At 46.5% G+C, this 19288-nt stretch overlaps 1 protein-coding gene across 3 annotated transcripts in view; it reads right to left on the reverse strand.

Annotated features, from left to right (window-relative positions):
- Positions 1 to 19288, reverse strand: part of Map3k20 (mitogen-activated protein kinase kinase kinase 20) — a 155095-nt gene that overhangs the window by 13757 nt on the left and 122050 nt on the right. For 2 of the 3 annotated variants that reach the window (XM_075984891.1, XM_075984890.1), the window contains exons 13-16: positions 17688 to 17718; positions 17456 to 17595; positions 12581 to 12643; positions 11135 to 11227 (exon numbers count right to left, since the gene is read on the reverse strand). In XM_075984891.1, the coding sequence (XP_075841006.1) occupies positions 11135 to 11227; positions 12581 to 12643; positions 17456 to 17595; positions 17688 to 17718 (327 nt within the window). Of the gene's footprint in view, positions 1 to 4420; positions 4479 to 11134; positions 11228 to 12580; positions 12644 to 17455; positions 17596 to 17687; positions 17719 to 19288 lie in introns of those variants that run through there. The other variant, XM_075984892.1, reaches the window with a different exon arrangement.

The raw sequence follows: 19288 nt of genomic DNA on the forward strand, positions 1-19288 counted from the left end.
GGAAGAAGGAATGGAAGAAAAGAGAATAGTAGAGATGGTGGTAGCTTTTCCAAATAGGGGAAAACCCAATATTAAAATAGCACAAGCATACCAAACTTCAAAGTTATGGGAATTCAGAGGCAATATGTTGTTGTTAAACATACATTTTCCCCTACCAAATTAATTGGTGCCATCAACACCATAGATTAATCGTCAACAGTAAAAATCCAGTATCATTCTGGATGCTTCAGAGAGAAAGTGGCCCCCAAGCTTTTCCGGATTACCTTTTCCTAAGAAAACAGACATTTAGAATCAACGTGCTTTCCCACCAAGGTACGATCTGCATGTAGTGAGAACACAGGTTTTTATCTGTAGAGGTTGGACTCGTATCTACTATACCCATGTAGCCAAAAAAGCCAGTAAGGCATCTCCAGTCCTCTAAAATTTCCCTTGCCCCAGCATGCCCGCTTCCCACCAGCCGGAAGCTGCCACGATTTCCATTTATGTTGCACAGATTCAACGTTATGCCGCCACTCGCATTCCTTGGGCATCGTGGTTTCAAGATCTATTTAGGCTATGCAACCCTTATGGTCTACGTTGTTCTAGAGAACACAGTTCCCATTTTATGGATGAAGAAATTGAGGCTTGGATACTGGAGAAATACAGCTAGCCTCGTGGAACAGGAATGTGTGTCCTAGATACATCAAGTTGAATCTTAGAGGCACTGGCTTCCAAAACCCCCCATCTGCTCCATGCTTTGCATAAATGGAGAAAAATAAAAAAGTCACCCACTGAGGAAGTGCTTTAAAATATAAACTCGAGGGGTCAGAAGAAACTTCCTGAGAAACCCGAGCAGGGAGAGAGAGATGCAGTCATAGCAACTGACTGACTTTTGCGGAGTATAAGAAGCAATCCCAGATGAAAACAAAACCCACAAAAATAATCTTGGTCAGGGCTGTCTAAAAAGTAGGGGGATGCTGCTGATGGGGGCCTCTGAAGGGGCCTTACATGTGTCACCATTATCCAGCTCAGCTGCCGGAACCTGCTGTGCCGAAGGCAGGAGAGTGGCATGTCCCGGGAAAGCACCTGGGTTATTTATCATTAAGTATAACCCCGCCACACTATATTTTATTATGCTGTCTTTGGAAGGGAGATAATACAAGTATGGTTAATTTGCTTCTCTTCTTTATCTATACAGTGTCATGACCCATTGCGGCTTTGTCCCAGGAAATTGTTTTTTTTTTCAACCCCAAAGAAATCCACAAGAAAGTCCCCCTAAAAATTCCATTAATAACCTCTTTCAGCCGCGTATAGGTTGCAGGGTCTGGAACTAAGAATGTTTTAATCTCCCCAGCAAAACAATGTCTCATAATGATGTACAGGACTATTGCTGCACTGATGAAGAATCATACATAATTCAGCACCTTTCCCTTTGGCACAACTGTGATATCCTCATTAGCCGTGGCTCACAGTGTCTGTCAGATGGTGTCCATGCGAACGCAGGCATTATATTGTCTTTGAGATGTGCAGCTGCTTCCATGACACTGCCAGTATATAAAAACATGACGCCAGTTTGTTTTATTTAGTGCTAAACCTTCCAGTTTGTAAAAACAAGGCTGACACGGAGCCTGACATGAGGCAGTGGAAATAATTAGCTCCCATTTTCTCAGCCCCCGATCTCCTTCTCCCTGCTGTGTTCTCTTTCCACTAAACCACCACATGTCAGTCGAAATGGGAGGCAATTAGTGGGCTCATTTCAGTCCCCACAACTGTGCTGAAAAGAAAGTATTTATGATGGCACAATGAACAGCTGAAAGATTAAATAACATTTGCCTTTTGAAAAGAAAATGACTTCTAGCTAAATGGGCAATTTTTGATTATTCTCAAACAAGCTTAGAGTAGTTGGTTTTTTAAAATACAAGAAAGGAAAATGAGTCATTTTTAGGTGAAAGAATCAAATAAAACTTGACACAGTAATGCAAATAACTGATGTTTTATTGCAAAATATGTAAATGTGTTATACCCTTAACAATGGCTTGTGTCTAAGGTCAGGGCAGACCGGTGCCAAGTAGACACCAGTGGAGATAAGGTTGTTCTGTCGCCTTTTGGGGGGTTGTTCTTGGAGGTATGGATGAAAGGGGACCTCAGGGAAGATAAAGGGGAGCAAATCAAGTGAGACACACTTTCACAGGATGCATTATACTTGAGTACCTAAGGTGGTTCGGGTGCTAGTTAACAGGCTCAGAAAGGGCTTTAAAAATTGTATTTAAAAGCGGAAAGTAGTTGTCTTTAAAAAAAAACAACAAATAGTTTTGCTATTTATTAAGAATATTCTGTGTTGGACTGGGTTTCTTAATGAATTTAGACAGAACCTGACTTACCTAACTACTCATCCAATTCTTTCAATACTGAGAGATTTGTTGCCTTTCTAATTTTGACTCAGGACCCTCAGAATATAAAAACAGCTACCGTTAAGGTGTTCTTCTATCCCCTGACTCTAGGGATGGTGGCAAGCGGTAGATTTCTGAAAAAGCCCCGACCTGGGGAATAGGCACTGTTTGCCATTACAGCCATTTCTGATCCAAATTCCAACGTCCAGGCTTAGTAGAGCGTCTTGTGTCCTTGTATTCTAGTGCTTTTAATTTGATTGCGACTAATCTGTTCATTTCTTTGGAGTTCATTATTCTCAAGACCTGGAAGTCGCCTTCTCAATACAAAACTAACCAGCGGCGCTCAGGGGCTTCTCAAAGCAAAGGCCACAACTGCGCCTGCCGTGTGGGAATCACCACCTCTGCTGACCCCAGAGGGTTTTAAAAGACAGGCACAAATTTAGATATTTGTTTCCCTGTCTCTATTTTTACTTCTCGCAAATCCAAATCTCGGCTTTTGATTCAGACAACATGGTCAGTGTGAGGCAATGCGAGTCCCTGTTGATTCAGGAGAGCACAGAGCACGGCTTCATTAAAAGACTAACGCTGTCCCCAGGCTAACAAGATCCTGGTAAACAGTAAGAACACGATCTGTGATTGATTTGAGCCGGCGTTTGCTCACATGCCCTACACCGCCGTTTGCTATTTTTAAAGTTGCTCCTAATCCCGAGGAAGACTAAGAATGATCCGATGGTGTGCTAGAGGCAGCTCTCCTAAGCTGACTCTCACATATGGCTTCCCAGCAACGTTCAGTGATGTCAGATGGAGAACTTGCAATCAGTCATGGCAGAAATATTTACATCCCAGAATCTGGAAATGCGACATAGCGTGGCTGCTTCCTCTGGTTGACAGACAGTCCCCGGCATGTACGAGTGGCTGTCAAGCCGTCAGCCAGCACGTGCTGGGCACCGCACCCAGTCCTCTAGCGCTAGAGGTGGCTCTCCCACGGCATCGGACAAGGCACATGGCCGCTTATTAGAATCAGCAGTGACTTAGGAAGCGCAAACGGCGTTTGCTTCGGTGATGTCAATTAAAACCGCTTTTCTTTCTCTTTTTAAAGGACGACTTTATGGAGGTTTGATTGACATGGCAAAGCTGGACATACTTAATGTGAAGAGCTGGACCAAACCATCACTGCAGCCTGCGGCTTCCTGGCCATCACTTCCCTAGTTTCCTCCCCCTTCCTTCCTTCTTGTTAATTTTGTGATACAAACACTTAAGATTCCCCATCCTACCTCGGATGGTGTGGTGCACGCCTTTAATCCCAGCACTCTGAGGCAGAGGCAGGCCGATCTCTGTGAGTTCAAGGCCAGCCTGGTCTACAGAGTGAGTTCCAGGAAAACCAGGGCTACACAGAGAAGCCTTGTCTCGAAAAATAAAAAAAAAAAAAAGAAAAAAAGGAAAAACAAAAGAAAAAAGAAAGGCAAGAAAGAAAAGATTTCCCCTTTCTTGTGAATGTTAACTGTGACCCTGTGCCATGCTGTGGCCCTCTAGGACTTACTCCCTTTGCAGATCAAGCCTCGCATGGTTTGGCTAATCCCTCCTTGTTTTTTCCTCTCTAAATCCCACATGTCTTCTAGAACTCTGGCACCGCAGGCTTCAGCACTCAGGTACATGAGCATAGACATGGCTGGGAGCGCAGCCCTCCTCCAAAGCTGAAGGAGGGGATGCACTTCCTTATACGGACTTCATGATAAATCCAGTACCCATCAGAGTGAGAAGCTTCCCTCTCAGCTGTTCTGAAATGGACAGAAGGCATTGGCTTTATGCTTGCTTACAGAAACCTTTTCTGGGGGCCCTGTTATTTCAGCCATTTTTATCTATTCATTTACAAAAATTGCATGCTAATAATAAAAAAAACCCTATTTGACAGTTTCTGATATTTATGGTATTCTGAGAAAGGGCCAGGTTCTCACAGGACAAGACTTGGGGAGGAAGAGGAAGAAAGTCAGGGAGAGCCTTCTAGGGACAGCCAGCCTTCTGAGGGACATTGCCAATCTGCTTCAAAATCTTCCTCGTTTTCTCCTTCTGGGCCTCTCAGGAGAGCTCTTCTGCCTCCTTAGAAGATCCCTTAAAAGTGAATCCCAAGTGACGGCCATTTGGAAAGGGTTCCTTGACCTGGACCCAGCTCCCTTTTGGGAGATGCTGAGAGACGGGAGGTGATATTTCTGCTATGGCAGGCGATGTGCCCAGGCCTGCGGGGACACAGCCTCTGTCTGGGGACAGGGACAGATAAGGACTCCAGGATGAAGTCTGACAGTTTGGCACTCACAAGTGACGGATGGCGTCCCCGTAGTTCCTGCCTCTCTCTGCTCTTGCATTTGTATGACACAATGTCTCAGAAGCACTTGGTGAGAAAAGTACCGGGTGATTTGGTAGTTTATCCCTTGGCAAATTGAGCATCAATATTCCTCACTGGTGAGCTGATAAGAGACATAATACTAAACTCTATGCAGCTGAATATTTCAATAAAAAAGGGTGGTTGCTGCCCTGGGGAGCGCACCAAGCTGCCTGAGTTGCTCAACGCGGCTTTCCTTTGTGCCAAGCCAAAGGCATTACAGCACCACACACAAAGCATTCTCCACACAAAACGGAAATTGTCAGAGTATAGTATTAACTCATCAAAATCCAATCGACCAGCAATGCACGGACCCTGAGGGGATGCCGGCACTTTCCAAAAGGAGGCGGTGGAGCTGCCCCTTCCCAGGTAGGGGATCTGGGCAAGGCACCTCAGCTCTCCTTGGCTTCCTCCCAGGGAGGCTAATACAGGGGTGCTGCCCCCATCACGCTGAGTTGAAAAGATGGCATTCAAAATGTTTGCAAAGTGTCAGTCAGAAGTAGGATATGGCCATAGTTATCAGAGGAGTTAGAGTCATCTCCCACCTCTCACACGGGAGATAGTCAAGCTTGGGAAGACCCAATTTCTCTCAGTTTGATTACCATAATTTCCATATTTATGTATGTTTGTGCTATTAAAATAAATAATTAACTTTGCTCTTTAGAGCTGGTCAAATAGAGCAGCAGGTTGTCAGCCAGTGAGCTGAGACCTCTGTAAGGATCATATTTCAGATATTTACATCATAATTCATAAGAGTAGCAGAATTACAGTTATGAAGTAGCAAAGAATAAATTTTATGCCTGGGGTCACCACAGCACGAGGAACTGCATTCAAGGATGGTAGCATTGGGAAGGTTGGGGACCACTGTCTAGAGTAACCCCAGGACCACTGAACCAGAGGAAGGCTCATCTTCATCCGAGTACCACTGGCATAAACATGCCTTTTCCTCCCTGCTAGGTTGTTTTAGGGCAGGGAATAAAAAAGGACATTTTGCTGGTGGGAGAAGGTCTAGGATGTTTGTAGCGCTGGAGGCTGACAGGAGAAATAAAGATCGTAGACCAGGTGTCGTGTGGACATTTTGGCTTGTGGTGAAGACACACACGTTCAGATAGGGATGAGTTCCTAAGGGTCTTTGAATCAGCCTCAGGCCAGAAGCCATTTGGTGAAAAACTGAAGCTAAGAAAAGTCATTTAATATAAATTCCTAGGACAAATGCTGACCTCTTGCAATGAAGGGTTTGCCCTCTGAAGCTATTTGTATATAAAATTAAATCTCCATTTTTGTTTTGGAGGCCATCAAGTTATGGAGTAACACTTGAAATGACCTCTGCGGGCTCATGTTTGGAACACATTTCCTTAAATAGTGGTTCTCTCTTTTTTCTTCTTTTAAGATTTATTTGTTTATTTAATGTTTGGAATACTTTTTCCTTCTCTCTTATTTTATTTTTTTAAAGATTTATTTATTTATTATGTATACAGTGTTCTGTCTGTCTGTATGTTTGCTGGCCCAAAGAGGGTACCAGATCTTATTATAGATGGTTGTGAGCCACCATGTGGTTGCTGGTAATTGAACTCAGGACCTCAGGAAGAGCAGTCAGTGCTCTTAACTTCTGAGCCATCTCTCCAGCCCCTTCTTCTCTCTTTTTTCTTCTTTAAAGATTTTATATATATATATATATATATATATATATATATATATATATATATATATATATATATATATATATGAGTATTCTATCTGTATGTATGACTTTATACTTGAAGAGGGCATCAGATCCTATATGTATGGTTGTGAGCCACCATGTGGTTACTGGTGGTTGAATTCAGGTCTTCCAGAAGAGCAGCCAATGTTCTTAACCACTGAGCCATCGCTCCAGCCCCAGTGGTTCTCTTTTAGAAAGTTCTGGAATGTTTAGGAAGTGGGGTCTGATTGGTCGAGGAAGGTCGCTAGGGGTGGGCCTTTGAAGGCTATATTTGTCTGCCTGTTCCCATCATGCTCTTTGCTTCCTGGTCCACCCTGATGTCAGCGGCCTCGACCCCAAGCTCCCTGTTAAGAACTGAACTGCTGCACACGCCTTTCCCGCCACAAGGGACTGAAATCCTCTGAAACCATGGGTCCAAAATGCATCCGTCTTCCCTTGAATCCTTTCCGCCAGGCACTTTGTTACAATAATGCAAAGGCCTAGAAACTCCACCGTCAAAGGCAGAGAGGAGGGGTGGCCGTTATTCCCACGAAAGGATTCACTGCCACGCGTTATTCCCAGTGACTCCTGTTGGGACATCCTTCTCATTTTACTTGTGAAAGAAAAGTGACATCAAGCAAAGGGTTTGGGGAGGACTTCAGAATTCCAGTGTTGTTGGGAGCTGTGACCCCCCAGATTCTGAATTTCTTGTAAAGAACTTGTTTTCCTCTGCTCTGAGACAGCTTGCAGCTGCTCTGAGCACAAGACCCTCAGGAGTTCCTGATGGCAGGGGAATGGTTTCTGGTGCGTTTGGCTGGGGCGTGGCTATCCCTATATAAGCTGCCCCTGGACACAATAAAGGGGGCATTCTTGGCGCATTCTGGCGTCAAGGATGATCCGTGTCACTGTCTTGTGTGTTTTTGTGTGTTTCAACCTCCAGCCCCTTGCCTGGTTCACGAACTGTATGGTAGCACATAGAGCGCAGACGCGCGTGGTGCGCTACAGTGTTTCTTGTGAGGAAAGTTTTCTTTCTAGTCTAGGAGCAGGTTGCAAAGTAGGTTTATGAGAACCCACTTTACAGGAATTTTGAGGAAGTCTTTTTTCTCCCCTAATGGGTTCTACCTTTAAGGGTCCAGACTTCTCATATGAACTATCATTGCCATGCAAACCATGCTTATGAAGAAGTATTTTGTTATTTAGGGTATAGAGTGCCATAGTAGGGTACTGTAGAACGAGACAGTAATCTATTCTCTGGCTGTTTTATGTGGGTTTAGAGATGGCTTCAATGAGTTAGCACATACACAATAGAAACAAAAATCAAGCCATAATTTTTGGCTCTGGCTGTGGCCACCTCATCCCAGCTAGCCACATACTTTGTCCTGTTATCTGTTTCTCGATCAGTGATGACACCATTGTGTCATGTGCACCTGGCATAAATGCCAAGGGACTGGTGAGATGGCAGTCATACAATAGTTAAGATTTCTAGAAAGTCTCTAAAGACGGGTTTCATTTGCGGTGTTCAGGTAGCTATTTTGAGGTGGCCCATCAACCTCTTCCTCAACCTCAAAAGCTCCAGCTCAAAACTTAGGCCTTCCCCAAAGCATTTCCTGCTTAATCCATGCCAGCTACTTCCTTCTGCTCCTGGCACCTTGACAGGACACCCACACAATAGGGTTTCCTTTTGATCTGTTACTTTATAACACCATCTATCCAGCTGCTCAGTTAGAAACCTTTGTCCTGGTCCTGGCTCCTCACTTTTCCTCTCCTCCCATCTCTAGTGAGTGCTAAGTCTCATGGCTTCCATCTCAATGTGTCCTGGGGCCCAGTTTGTCCTCATCACTTTTGATTTTGTACATTTGTTTGTTTCTTTGAAACAGGGTTACTTGGTTCAATAGCTCTGGCTGTCCTAGAACTCACTTTGTAGAGCAGGTTGGCCTCGAACTCAGAGATCTGCCTGCCTCTGCCTCCAGAGTGCTGGGATGAAAGGCCACCACTGTCCAGCTTTCCTCCTCACTTTTAGCTTGATTCTCTCTTGACTCACAGATCTTCCCCACACTGGCCTGGCCTTCCCTGGATTCGCCCTTCTCAGATTCTGAGCAATGTTTTAAAAACACATGCCAGCCCTTACCTGTTCAGTTTGAAACCTTTTGGTTCCTTAGCTTGGCACAGTAAATGGGTCTTTTTGTGTTCAGCAGCCCCTCTCTGGCCTTCCTTTTCATCACACCACTTCTCTGCTCTGTGTCAAATCTTCCCAAGGGGAAAACACTTGAATCAGGTCCATGAAAAGGAGCCCAAGAGGAGCTTCCTGTGTTTGCCTGGCTTCATGAATACCGGCCCCTCTGCCTTCCATACCAAACAAATCCCAGTAGTTCTACAGTTTGGATTTTGGCATTTTATCAGGGAGATTTTAAGACCATCCCTCACTTCTTTCTTACCTACAAGTAGACATATGTCGAGTGTGTGTGTGTGTGTGTGTGTGTGTGTGTGTGTGTGTGTGTAAAGACTGATGTATGTGGCACTGGTCTGTATCCACTCACTGATCTTGTCTATTTCCCTCAAGATGCTGTGGATTCCTTGTAAGCCAAGGCTGTACTTTTTGACTTTGTATTCTGAGCACTCAGCAAAAAATACAGGCACACAGTAGGCCCTTGGTTCTGTGTGCCGAATGAGTGTGACAATTCTAAGTGGGTGACCAGGGACTCAGACTATCAAAAGTTGTACTTGTCTAGAGCCCAGAACTTAAAAGGTACACATTATAGTAAAAAAAAAAAAAACAGCTTCTGAGTTCTACTGAAAAATATGTTTCAGATTTCCAAATTACCAAGTACATATTTTCAGTACCTGTAAACATTTTCCTGTTTGAAGCTTTTCTTGACAAGTTTCTATCGAGGTCATTTTCCCTCTCTCCCTACAAATCAGGTTACAGTAAAAAGGCTTTAGATCATCACGGAGTTGACACTAAAGGAGGCAGATGGGAACACACACCTTGTTTGCTATGAACAGACCCGAGTGTGTGGCAGGGTTGGAAGGTCCTTCAGTGCTGCCACAGAAGAAGGGACTCACTTCCACCCTCATTCTTTCTGCCTCTAACAAGAGCGAGTAGACAGACAGTAATTTGCAGAACAGCTCTCCTGTATTTACATGTTATGACCAGAAGAGAGGACACACAGAGCCCCCTCCCCCCACCCTTAGTTCATCAACACACTGCGGTGGTGAAGGTGGAACGTTCCCCAACAGGTGTCCAGAAAGAGCAGCTTTTGAAGTTCCAGGTGAAACTCAACCCTCACAGTTTACAGCCATTCCCAGTTCCCAAGCACTAGAGCTGGGACTGGCTTGAGCAAAGCAAGGTTTTATTAAGCATTGGCCTGGAGACCAGCCAGGCCTGTGCAGAACCTTCCCTAATTATACAAGCTACAGGTGGGAGGAGTTAGTATCAGTCCCTTGATGCCGCAAAGCAAAAGTACAAGTTATACAGTGGTCAAATACGGGCTGGGGCTGGAGAGATGGCTCCGTGGTTGTGAACACTTGCTGTTCTCCCAAAGAATCTGAGCTCTAGGGACTACCCTCTTCTGGACTCTGAGGGAACCTGTGTACACGCGCGTGCACACACAGACACACACACACACACATATACACACACACTGTAAACATACAAAACCAAACCTCAAATCAAGCAAAATTTTAATCCAGCTACTTTCTGGTTATGTATGTAACCCTGGGATGGCAAGGCATTTAGCCCCTCTGCGTCCCAGCATCCACATCTGCAAATTAGGGAAGAGTCGCATTTATATGCTAGCTTTGTGACAATTCATCTTCACTGTCAACTTGACTGGATTTAGAAATTATCTAGGAGACATCCATCTGGGTCTCAAGAAGGCATTTCCAGAGAGAGTTAAGGCCCTGAGGAGGAAAAACCCACCCTGAGTGTGGGGGGCACCATCCTGTGGGCAGGGCTCCCAGACTGAGTAACAAGTGCAGGCATTAGCGTTCCGTTTCTCTGATTCCCGAGTGTGGCGGCAATGTGGCTAGCTGTGACATGCCACGCCATGCTTGCCACGTCTTCCCCCTGTGATGGATTGTATCCCTTCTTACACCACAAGCCCAAAGGATCCCTTTTTCTTAAGTGGCTTCTACCAGCATTTCTTTGCAGCAATGAGAAAAAGTAATTCATACAAATACTCTTTGCATATAACAATTAATAGATACTGTTAGCTATTTACAGTAATCTGAGGTAACACAGGCCCATGTGCTACCTAGGCAGACCACCACCACTGCCGCCACCTCCCCATCCCCCGTGCCCAGGCCTCACTGGATGAGCGTAGGTCAAATGCCCTGCTGCCCTCCTGGAGCAGATAACCCAGATCCCACGTTGTCTCTGTTCTACTCTCAGTGTGGTTTTATTCTGACTTTCCTCAAGAGTCAGGAGCCAGAAGGCAGAGTGAGCAAGCGCCAAAACTCACGCGGCCTGTGTTTTGCTATGTGATCTTGAGAGTTTGGGTGGTCTCCCCCAGGATTCTGTACTGACAGAAGTTATACGTTTCCTGATTGGATTCCAGAGGAAGTTGGCAGCCTGTCAGCTAGGTTCTGTTTGACGAAGCCTTTAGTCTACACTTTTATTACCAATCATGTTACCAGGTGGTTGGGGCTGGGGCAGAAAAACCACTGAGTTACAGATGGAAAATACCCAAAGGGTTGGAAACTTGTTACCTGTGGGCCAGTTCCTGGCTTCAAGTGAAAACCAAACACAAGTTCAAGGTTCACAATTTTTTCCTCATTTTCTTCAGGTTCCCCTCCTGAATCCTAAAATAGAAAAGCAGATATGGGGTGTCTTCACTTCGACTTCTCAGGTAAAGCAGGTCACCCCCCCCACACACACAGGGAAGAGCCCACCAGGCCCCTACTGCTCAGCCCACACTTCATGGTCAGTCCCACTCCTGGTTCTGACTGTCAAGGGGTCCCTAGGCCTGATCGCCTGCCTGCACTTTTGCAGTTCTCCAGTGCCTGGTGCTAACAGGGTTTCCATTCTACTCTTTCATTGAACTTTTATCATTAAATTAAGATATTAGCTGTAACTAATGGCTGAAAGCAAGACAGCTGACACAGCCTTGGGAACCCCGAGAACCCCGCTGAGTGACTTCTCCTGTGCTCTTCCCAACGGTGTCGCCTGGGTGGTTTTCTGCATGCAGCTGGCATTGTGCATTTCTTGCTGGAAGCACATTTTGCACTGGATGCGTGGTAAGATTCCAGACTGAGAGAAAGAGTCAAAACACTCAAGGCATCTCTACCCTCTTTCCAGAGAGGAAATCTGCAGCTTCTCCAAGGTATGTGGACTGAGAGACCCAAGGGCTGAGAGCTGGGAAGCCATAGCTGCTGGCGAGCTAGCACAGCTCTGGGGAGTAGTCCCAAGCATTTGCTAATTTTCTAATGAATCATGTCATGCACCCTTAGGCTACGGTCACAACCAGATGTTAAGTGCAGTAGGTCCCTCTTGGTTCATGGTTTTGTTTCCCACGTTTTCAGTTACCTGCAGTCAACTCTGGTCCAAAAAATGTTTTAAATAGAAGTTGTAGAAATAAACAGTTCGTAAGTTTGAAAATAACTTATTTTATTACTGGTTATTGTCAGTCTGTCACTGTGCCCAGTTTATATCTTAAACTCTCTCACAGGCATCTCGGAGCAGGAGAAAGCAGTATATTTGGGTTTGGTGCTAATCTCGCTAATCTCAGTTTCAGGCATCTGCAGGGAGGGGTGCTGGGGTGTATTCCCATGGATAGGAAAGGGGACTGTCGTTTAATGTTCTATGTGAATGACACTCCTCCACCCCCAGGGTAAGTGGCAACCCAGAGCTCTGGTGTGTGACTTCCTTTAGTAACTTAAAGGCCTCTAGAATCAGGCACGAGGCCAGAGGCCTTCACCTACAATGTCTGTGAGGGGCACTATTCTTATCTTGAATGTGTTGTTAATATTCCAAAGTGTGGGAAACACATGCGTGTAACTTATAGAGATCATAGCCATCAAAGGGGCTTTTGTTGGACAGATGTAATTAAATTTCACATCAAACAACAGTTTGAGACATTAGCAAACTTGGGTGTGGACGTGGCAGGTGCCCATGCCAATAAAAGTAGGGGCCTTCGGTGAGGGCATCTCACTCACCTTAATTAGCGGTGGGAAATGGAACAGGTTCAGGTAATCGTGGGCTAGCTTCTCAATAGCTGACTGCAAGGAGAAAGATCACATTACTTTATTAATGATTTCAAGATACCAAAGGTGGTTAAAATTACTGAGCCTACTCCCCCCCCGCCCCCGCAAAAGATTCTCTACATAGTACATAGACTATCTTGGGGATGTTAACGTCTCCAAGATGTTGCTTGAACATATGTCTGCTCGTCAAAGTAGAGGTGGTAGTTTGCTATTATTGGAAGGAACAGGAGACTACTTGAGGGATGCGAAACCACGGCCTATGTAGCTCCTGCCCCACAGGTGAAGCCTGCCAGGCCGCTACTGCTGGGGTCACACTTGCAGTCAACTTAACGCTTGGCTGCAGCTATGAAGGACTCCCTGGCCCTGACGTCCCTGCCCACACTTCTGGTGCCAGCAGGTAAACAGTCGCCACCCTACCAGACCTGAGCCCACACTCCTGCTTAACCAACCAATCCCAAATGGGCAAATCTGAAAAAAAAAATCCAGAAAAACATGTCTCCTCCAAAAATTACTTATCCCAGAATAAAGGACCCCAGGGGGAAATGACCTCAAAGAAATCCTAAATAATTCAAGAGAATGATTAAACAACCCAAGATAAAATCTAAGAGATGAATGAAATAGAAAGTCAATATAAGATATGAAAATATAATTCAATTAAGAAAACGAATGTGGGAAAGCCAAATTGAAATAATGCTGGGAATGAAACACCCGATAAGCCGGACAGGGATGCTAAACCTCAGAGTGAACAGTAAATAGATCTGGCCTTCAAACCTGGGCTGGGCAGGGCAAGTTAGTGCGTCAGTGTTTAGCACACAGCTGTCCCAGGGATGACTGGGAACACAACTGGGCATTGGAGTGGACCAGCAAAGCCATCAGGAAGGCTGCAACCTCATCACGAACAAGCAGGGAATGCTAAGAATCGTACAGAGGGCTGGATGGTGGTGGCGCAAGCCTTTAATCCCAGGACTTGGACTTGGGAGGCAGGCAGATCTCTGTGAGTTTGAGGCCAGTTCCAGGACAGGCTCCAAAGCTATAGAGAAACCCTGTCCCGAAAAACCAAAAAAAAAAAAAGTGGGTTGAGACCCTTTTTTGGGGGGAAGGAATCAAATGACCCTTTTACAGGGGTCATATATTAGATATCCTGCATATCAGATATTTGCATTATGGTTCATAACAGTAACAAAATTACAGTTATGACGTAGCAATGAAATAACTTTATGGTTAGGGGTCACCACAACATGAGGAACTGTATTAAAGGGTTGCAGGTTAGGAAGGTTGAGAACCCCTGCTCTAGATAGTGAGCCATTACTCAGCTTTTCTGGGAACTGACCATGCACAGACTAAGAATCCCAACCCAGGAAAACTAGATACATTTTTTTTTTCTAAAGCAAAATGAAACTTCCAACAATGTAAGGAGTGCTTACGGGACACTTAGTTCTCTTCCAGACATTGGCTCCTCCCCAGGAGGCTGGGGTGAAGGCAGCTGACAGGCTGAGTGGGGGGACCCCGGAGAAAAGCTACGGTGCTATTCTGAGCCAGGTTGCAGTTTTATTGTTCCCTTAGGCCGAGAGACTCAGAATACACGTTGACTGTGCCTTCCGCAGTGACGGAACAGAGAAGGGAGACAGCTTCTTCCTGGAGTATGTTCATGTGTGCAGCAGACAGTTCTGGCAGAGACCAGGAGGCTGCCTCTGGTATGGAATGCCCATGGGCTCTCATTCCGAAGGCCCAGTGGAAGCCCATTCATACCCGATGTCTCCAAGAGCTCAAAAAGAATCAGTTAGAAAAAGTTCACACCGTCTCTTCCTTCTCCTCTTCCTCTCACGGAAATCTCCCTGCCCAGGGCTCAACCAGTAGGCCAGGCTGGTTGGCTCTGGAACCTCCAGCACCTGCCCAGCTCTGCTTTTCAGCCCTAGGGTTACACATGCATAGTACCAGGCCCAGACGTTTGCAGCTTTTACTCAGGTCCTGGGAATTGAACCCAAGTCCTCATGCTTGCACAGCAAGCACTTTGCCTCCTGAGCTATTTCCTCCGCCTTGTGTTATTTTTAATGGGGTGAAATTCAAATACCATAAAAGTAGCCATTTCCAAGTGTTTCCTTGAGTTGCCTCTACTTCCTTCACACAGTTATGTAGCCCTCTCCAGTGTGTTCCAAACTTCCCATCATCCCAAGGGGCTGTGACACTCATGAAACAATCACTACCCCTCCCCTCCTTGTCCTACCCCCTGGTGACCACCACCTCTATTCTGTTGGGATAATCTTTTTGTATACAGTGTGCTGTGTCTCTGTCCTTCCTCACCTGCCTAAGGCATCTTCTGATTGTCTTAATAAAGAGCTGAATGGCCAATAGCTAGGCAGGAGAGGATAATGGGACTTCCAGGGAGAGATAGGAACTCTGGGAAAGAATATGAGGTGGAGGGGATTCACCAGTCATACCCAGATGATAGATACACTATACTAAGGAGAGGTAATGAGCCACATGGCAAAATGTAGATTAATATAAACGGGTTAATTTAAGTTTTAACTTAAGTTGGGAATAAGCCTAGCTAAGGTCAAGCTTTCATCATTTGGAGCTGGTCCAAAGAAAGACCCGTTGTAACATTCTGTCTCTGTGGTATGCTATTCTGTACATTATGTACATGGAATACCAGCGTGGCCCTCTGTGCCTGGCTTTTCCCACAGATGTTGTTTCCAGGCTCATTCCTGCTGCAGCGTGTGTCTGCATCTCACCACGGCTCCTTCATCAACAGCCCAGCTGGCCTCCTCTGGTCGCCATGCCTATTTCTGCTAAGGAGTCAGGCAGGCCGTATTTCTCAGTGTTTTAACTTCCTACCTGGAGTTTCAGACCCAGCCTCTCCAGAAGTCAAGTTTAAACTCTCTAGCTCTGGTCACATCCAGACATCCAGCCTGAAGCTGGAAGCAGTCCAGGGGCTGGACTTCCTTTCCTGCACTTCATCCTGCACTGCAGCCACCCCCAGGTCTGCTCCAGCCTTATGTTCCACCCACCGCTCCTCTGAACAGAGGCAACCACCCCTTTCATTTTCTTTGGTCCATCATCCCCATCCCTATGGACGTCTTCTGTTCTGTCCTCCCCAGGTCATCCCCATCCCTATGGACATCTTCTGTTCTGTCCTCCCCAGGTCATCCTCATCCCTATGGACGTCTTCTGTTCTGTCCTCCCCCAGGTCATCCCCATCCCTATGGACATCTTCTGTTCTGTGCTCCCCAGGTCATCCCCATCCCTATGGACGTCTTCTGTTCTGTCCTCCCCAGGTCATCCCCATCCCTATGGACATTTTCTGTTCTGTTCTGTCCTCCCCAGGTCATCTCCATCCCTATGGACATCTTCTGTTCTGTCCTCCCCCAGGTCATCCCCATCCCTATGGAAGTCTTCTGTTCTGTCCTCCCCCAGGTCATCCCCATCCCTATGGACGTCTTCTGTTCTGTCCTCCCCAGGTCATCCCCATCCCTATGGACGTCTTCTGTTCTGTCCTCCCCCAGGTCATCCCCATCCCTATGGACATCTTCTTTTCTGTCCTGCCCCCCAGGTCCAGATCAAAGCCCCCCTCATCTTCATCCTCTATCACGAAGTCTCTCCTCTCTGTCTCTCTCCACTGTCCCTTTCTTTCAACTGCTTGTAAGAAGTTGTCCACCTGTGTCTCTTCTCTGGGATATAAATGCCGTTAGGGCAGGGTGATTCTTTAAATTCCCACAGGCCCAGTCTTGTAGGCAGACATGCACTGAATTTAATAAGCCATAAATAGGGAGCTGGGACATTACTTGTTTAATGACACCAACCAGCATGGATAGGACCCTTCCGTGTCCCACTTGTGTCTAGAAAGAGTTAAAGCACTTCTGGTTTGCTAAAGTCTCACAGCGTGTAAGTCCCTTCCCTTGGAAGTTGGTGAAGACAGGAGAGGGTGTGGCCGGTGGGAGTCTCTTACACAGCATCTGCTACACAGGACAAGATTTACAAAATGTTTCTTTGGCAGCACAGACACCTCTGTCCTGAGGAAAGTAATTTTCCTGCGGTGGCACACCTAAGCCAGGAGAGATTACGTGCTCAGCCAGTTTTTGCAATGGATGTTTGTGCATGTGTCTTCTTGTCCACCTTGTAGGGAAGACGTCACGGTCCTGCTTCGCCTTGCAGATGCTCTCTGGTAGGTTAGTGCCCAGCCATTGTCCCGAGGTCACTGAGACACTACAGACATGGTTTGTACAAGGTCTGGGCTCTTTGGAACAATGTGAACGATTGGTTCTCTTTGGACTTGAGTGGGACAGGCATAGGAAAACGAGGGTGAGGTACTCTGAGTAAAATGGGGTTATTGGCAGAACCTTTGTGGGGGTGTGGATTTAGGTGAAAAGCCGTGTTTCTTCCCTTCCCCCTTTCTAGTTCGGGTCCTCTGGCCCACGAGGCTTCCTCCCTCACACACCTGCAGTGCAAATTCCTTCACCTGGCTAATGTTCCTTGTTCTGAGCCTTTACGACTTCCTTTCAGAGATCCGCCCCCAGCCCAGCCCCCTCCTCTTTGAGGCATCTCTCTTGCTGTCATTCCACAGGATAGTGTACAGTATTTCTCCCACCCCACCCCCAGACTAGAGGCTTCCTCACGGTACAGGGGTGTTACACCATGGTGGCCAGGTAACTGCTGTGGGGTTTTGCGGTTGGGAACAGGGGCGGCACAGGTGTGGCAGCTGGTTAGGGACAAGCCTGGAGGCATTTCAGCCCCTGATGTCCTCCACTGTGATGGGTTCATCCCGACTCGCTAATGACCCAGTGTCCAGCACATACTCAGCTGACTGACTGATGCTCTCCCATCGGGTACCTTAAAATGAATGATGTGTCCCCTGGAGACAATGCCCATGTCTTTCAAGTCCTCCTCATCCAGAAGCAGCAACCGCTTGCCTGTGATGTTGTTTTCCTTAAACAAGCTCGCGTAGCTGCTCATCTCTACTGAAGAGTCACCTGGGGGAGACGTGTAGAAGGCAGGAAGTGAGGCAACATCATAGCTCGACAAAGTTAACTCCATAAATGAGAACGTAATTTGTGTCACTTGCCTTTCCGGACGAGCTGCTGAACCCAAAAGTACTGCGAAGAGAGGACACACAAGGTTCGGGAGGGTCACATACGGGCCTTAGCCATTTTCAACAAGAAAACAGTTTCCAGTAGATTCAGATGTCTCTAACTTAGCCACAAGGGGAAGATGAAAGAGCCCTCTTTGCAGTTTTAAAGCCTCAAGCTTTCAAATTGGGGATATTCCTCCTGCAGGAGGCATGGGGCAGTTGAGAGACTTCCTTGGGAGAGAGCTTCTATCTTTCCTAGAGGAGGCTCAATAATGACGTTTCAATTTACACGTGCAGGTAGTGACTGCCACGGTACTTATTTCGGGAACTGTATGAGTAGCAAGGGTCACACGGCAGTGGACAGAGAGATGGACAGATTGAGGACCCCTACTAGGCCTGTTCTGCCTTGGCAGCCATTAGGGGAGGGGCATGCGAAAGATGGTACTTTCTGTGTCGAGTGAGGTGGTTCTACCCAGGGGTCCTTGTCTCTGTATATCATCTGACACCTGTTTACTGGTGGCCTAACATTACCTTGGTGAAGACACACAGAAAAGAGGCCTGGCTTAGTCATGCTGGTTCCCGGGGTCCCTTGACAATAGACTTTTAGCTGAATGGCATGGAAGTCACTTAACTTTGCAGCAAAGACTAAAAATAGCCCAGAGAACTCAGTTCTTTCAAATTAATTTCCTTTCAAAGGAGATGGACCACCCTCATAGCTGGGGAGGAAGCAATTAAGTTCAGGGCCGGGGCTGGCAAGAGGCTCGGCTTCTAGGGTTCAGGGAATGGGGAGAGACAGGAAGTTGGTACCCAGCTTCTTTACTTTGTGGGGTCTATGCAGCTGCCTTCTGTTGATGGAAGCTCACTTTATAAAAAACAAAGGGTAGAGGGGGCATGCCCCAGCCCCACACCAGACTGAGGTCTAAAGCAGGTATCCTGGATTTCCCAATCAGACTCTTTCCCTTGAGGTGCCCTGGGGTGTCTGTCTCCCTGGGGTGGAGCCCGTCCTTGCTAGGGCTGGCTAGCATTTCACCTTTATTTCCTTCTTCACGTAATGATGCCCTTGAGCTTGTAAAATGGCCCTGGACAGGCGCGGGTCCCCGAAGTCTCTCATCAGCAGCTCTCAAAATTGTTTTGCCATTAAGGAAGCAGATATGGAGAGAGAACTGGCTACCTGGGATTGCTCCTCAGGGAGTCTACCCGGAGCTGCACGCAGCCTTCCTGCAGACTTAAGTATCCTGCCTCCTGGGATGTAAGATGATGGGGCGCACTCTGTCCATTCCTCCTGGGGAAGGCCAGGGTCAGGGAGGCGGTTAGGCATCTTGTCATGTAATGAGCGGGCCGGGGTGGGGGGGAGGGGAACCTGTGCAGGGAATTCCAGCCTGTCATTGTCTCTCTCCTCCATGCTCAAGTGTAGTGCTGGCATCGAAGGAAAGTTTAAGAATTGAATATTTTTTCAAGAATGTGTATTTGGCATCCTGAATCATAGTTTTTATCTTGCTATTGGTATTACTATATTCTGGAATATATACATATATATATATATCCCCTACACACACAACACACATATATGTGTGTGGTATATATATTATATATAA

Source organism: Microtus pennsylvanicus, chromosome 9 (assembly GCF_037038515.1).
Source record: "Microtus pennsylvanicus isolate mMicPen1 chromosome 9, mMicPen1.hap1, whole genome shotgun sequence".
NCBI lineage: Eukaryota > Metazoa > Chordata > Mammalia > Rodentia > Cricetidae > Microtus > Microtus pennsylvanicus.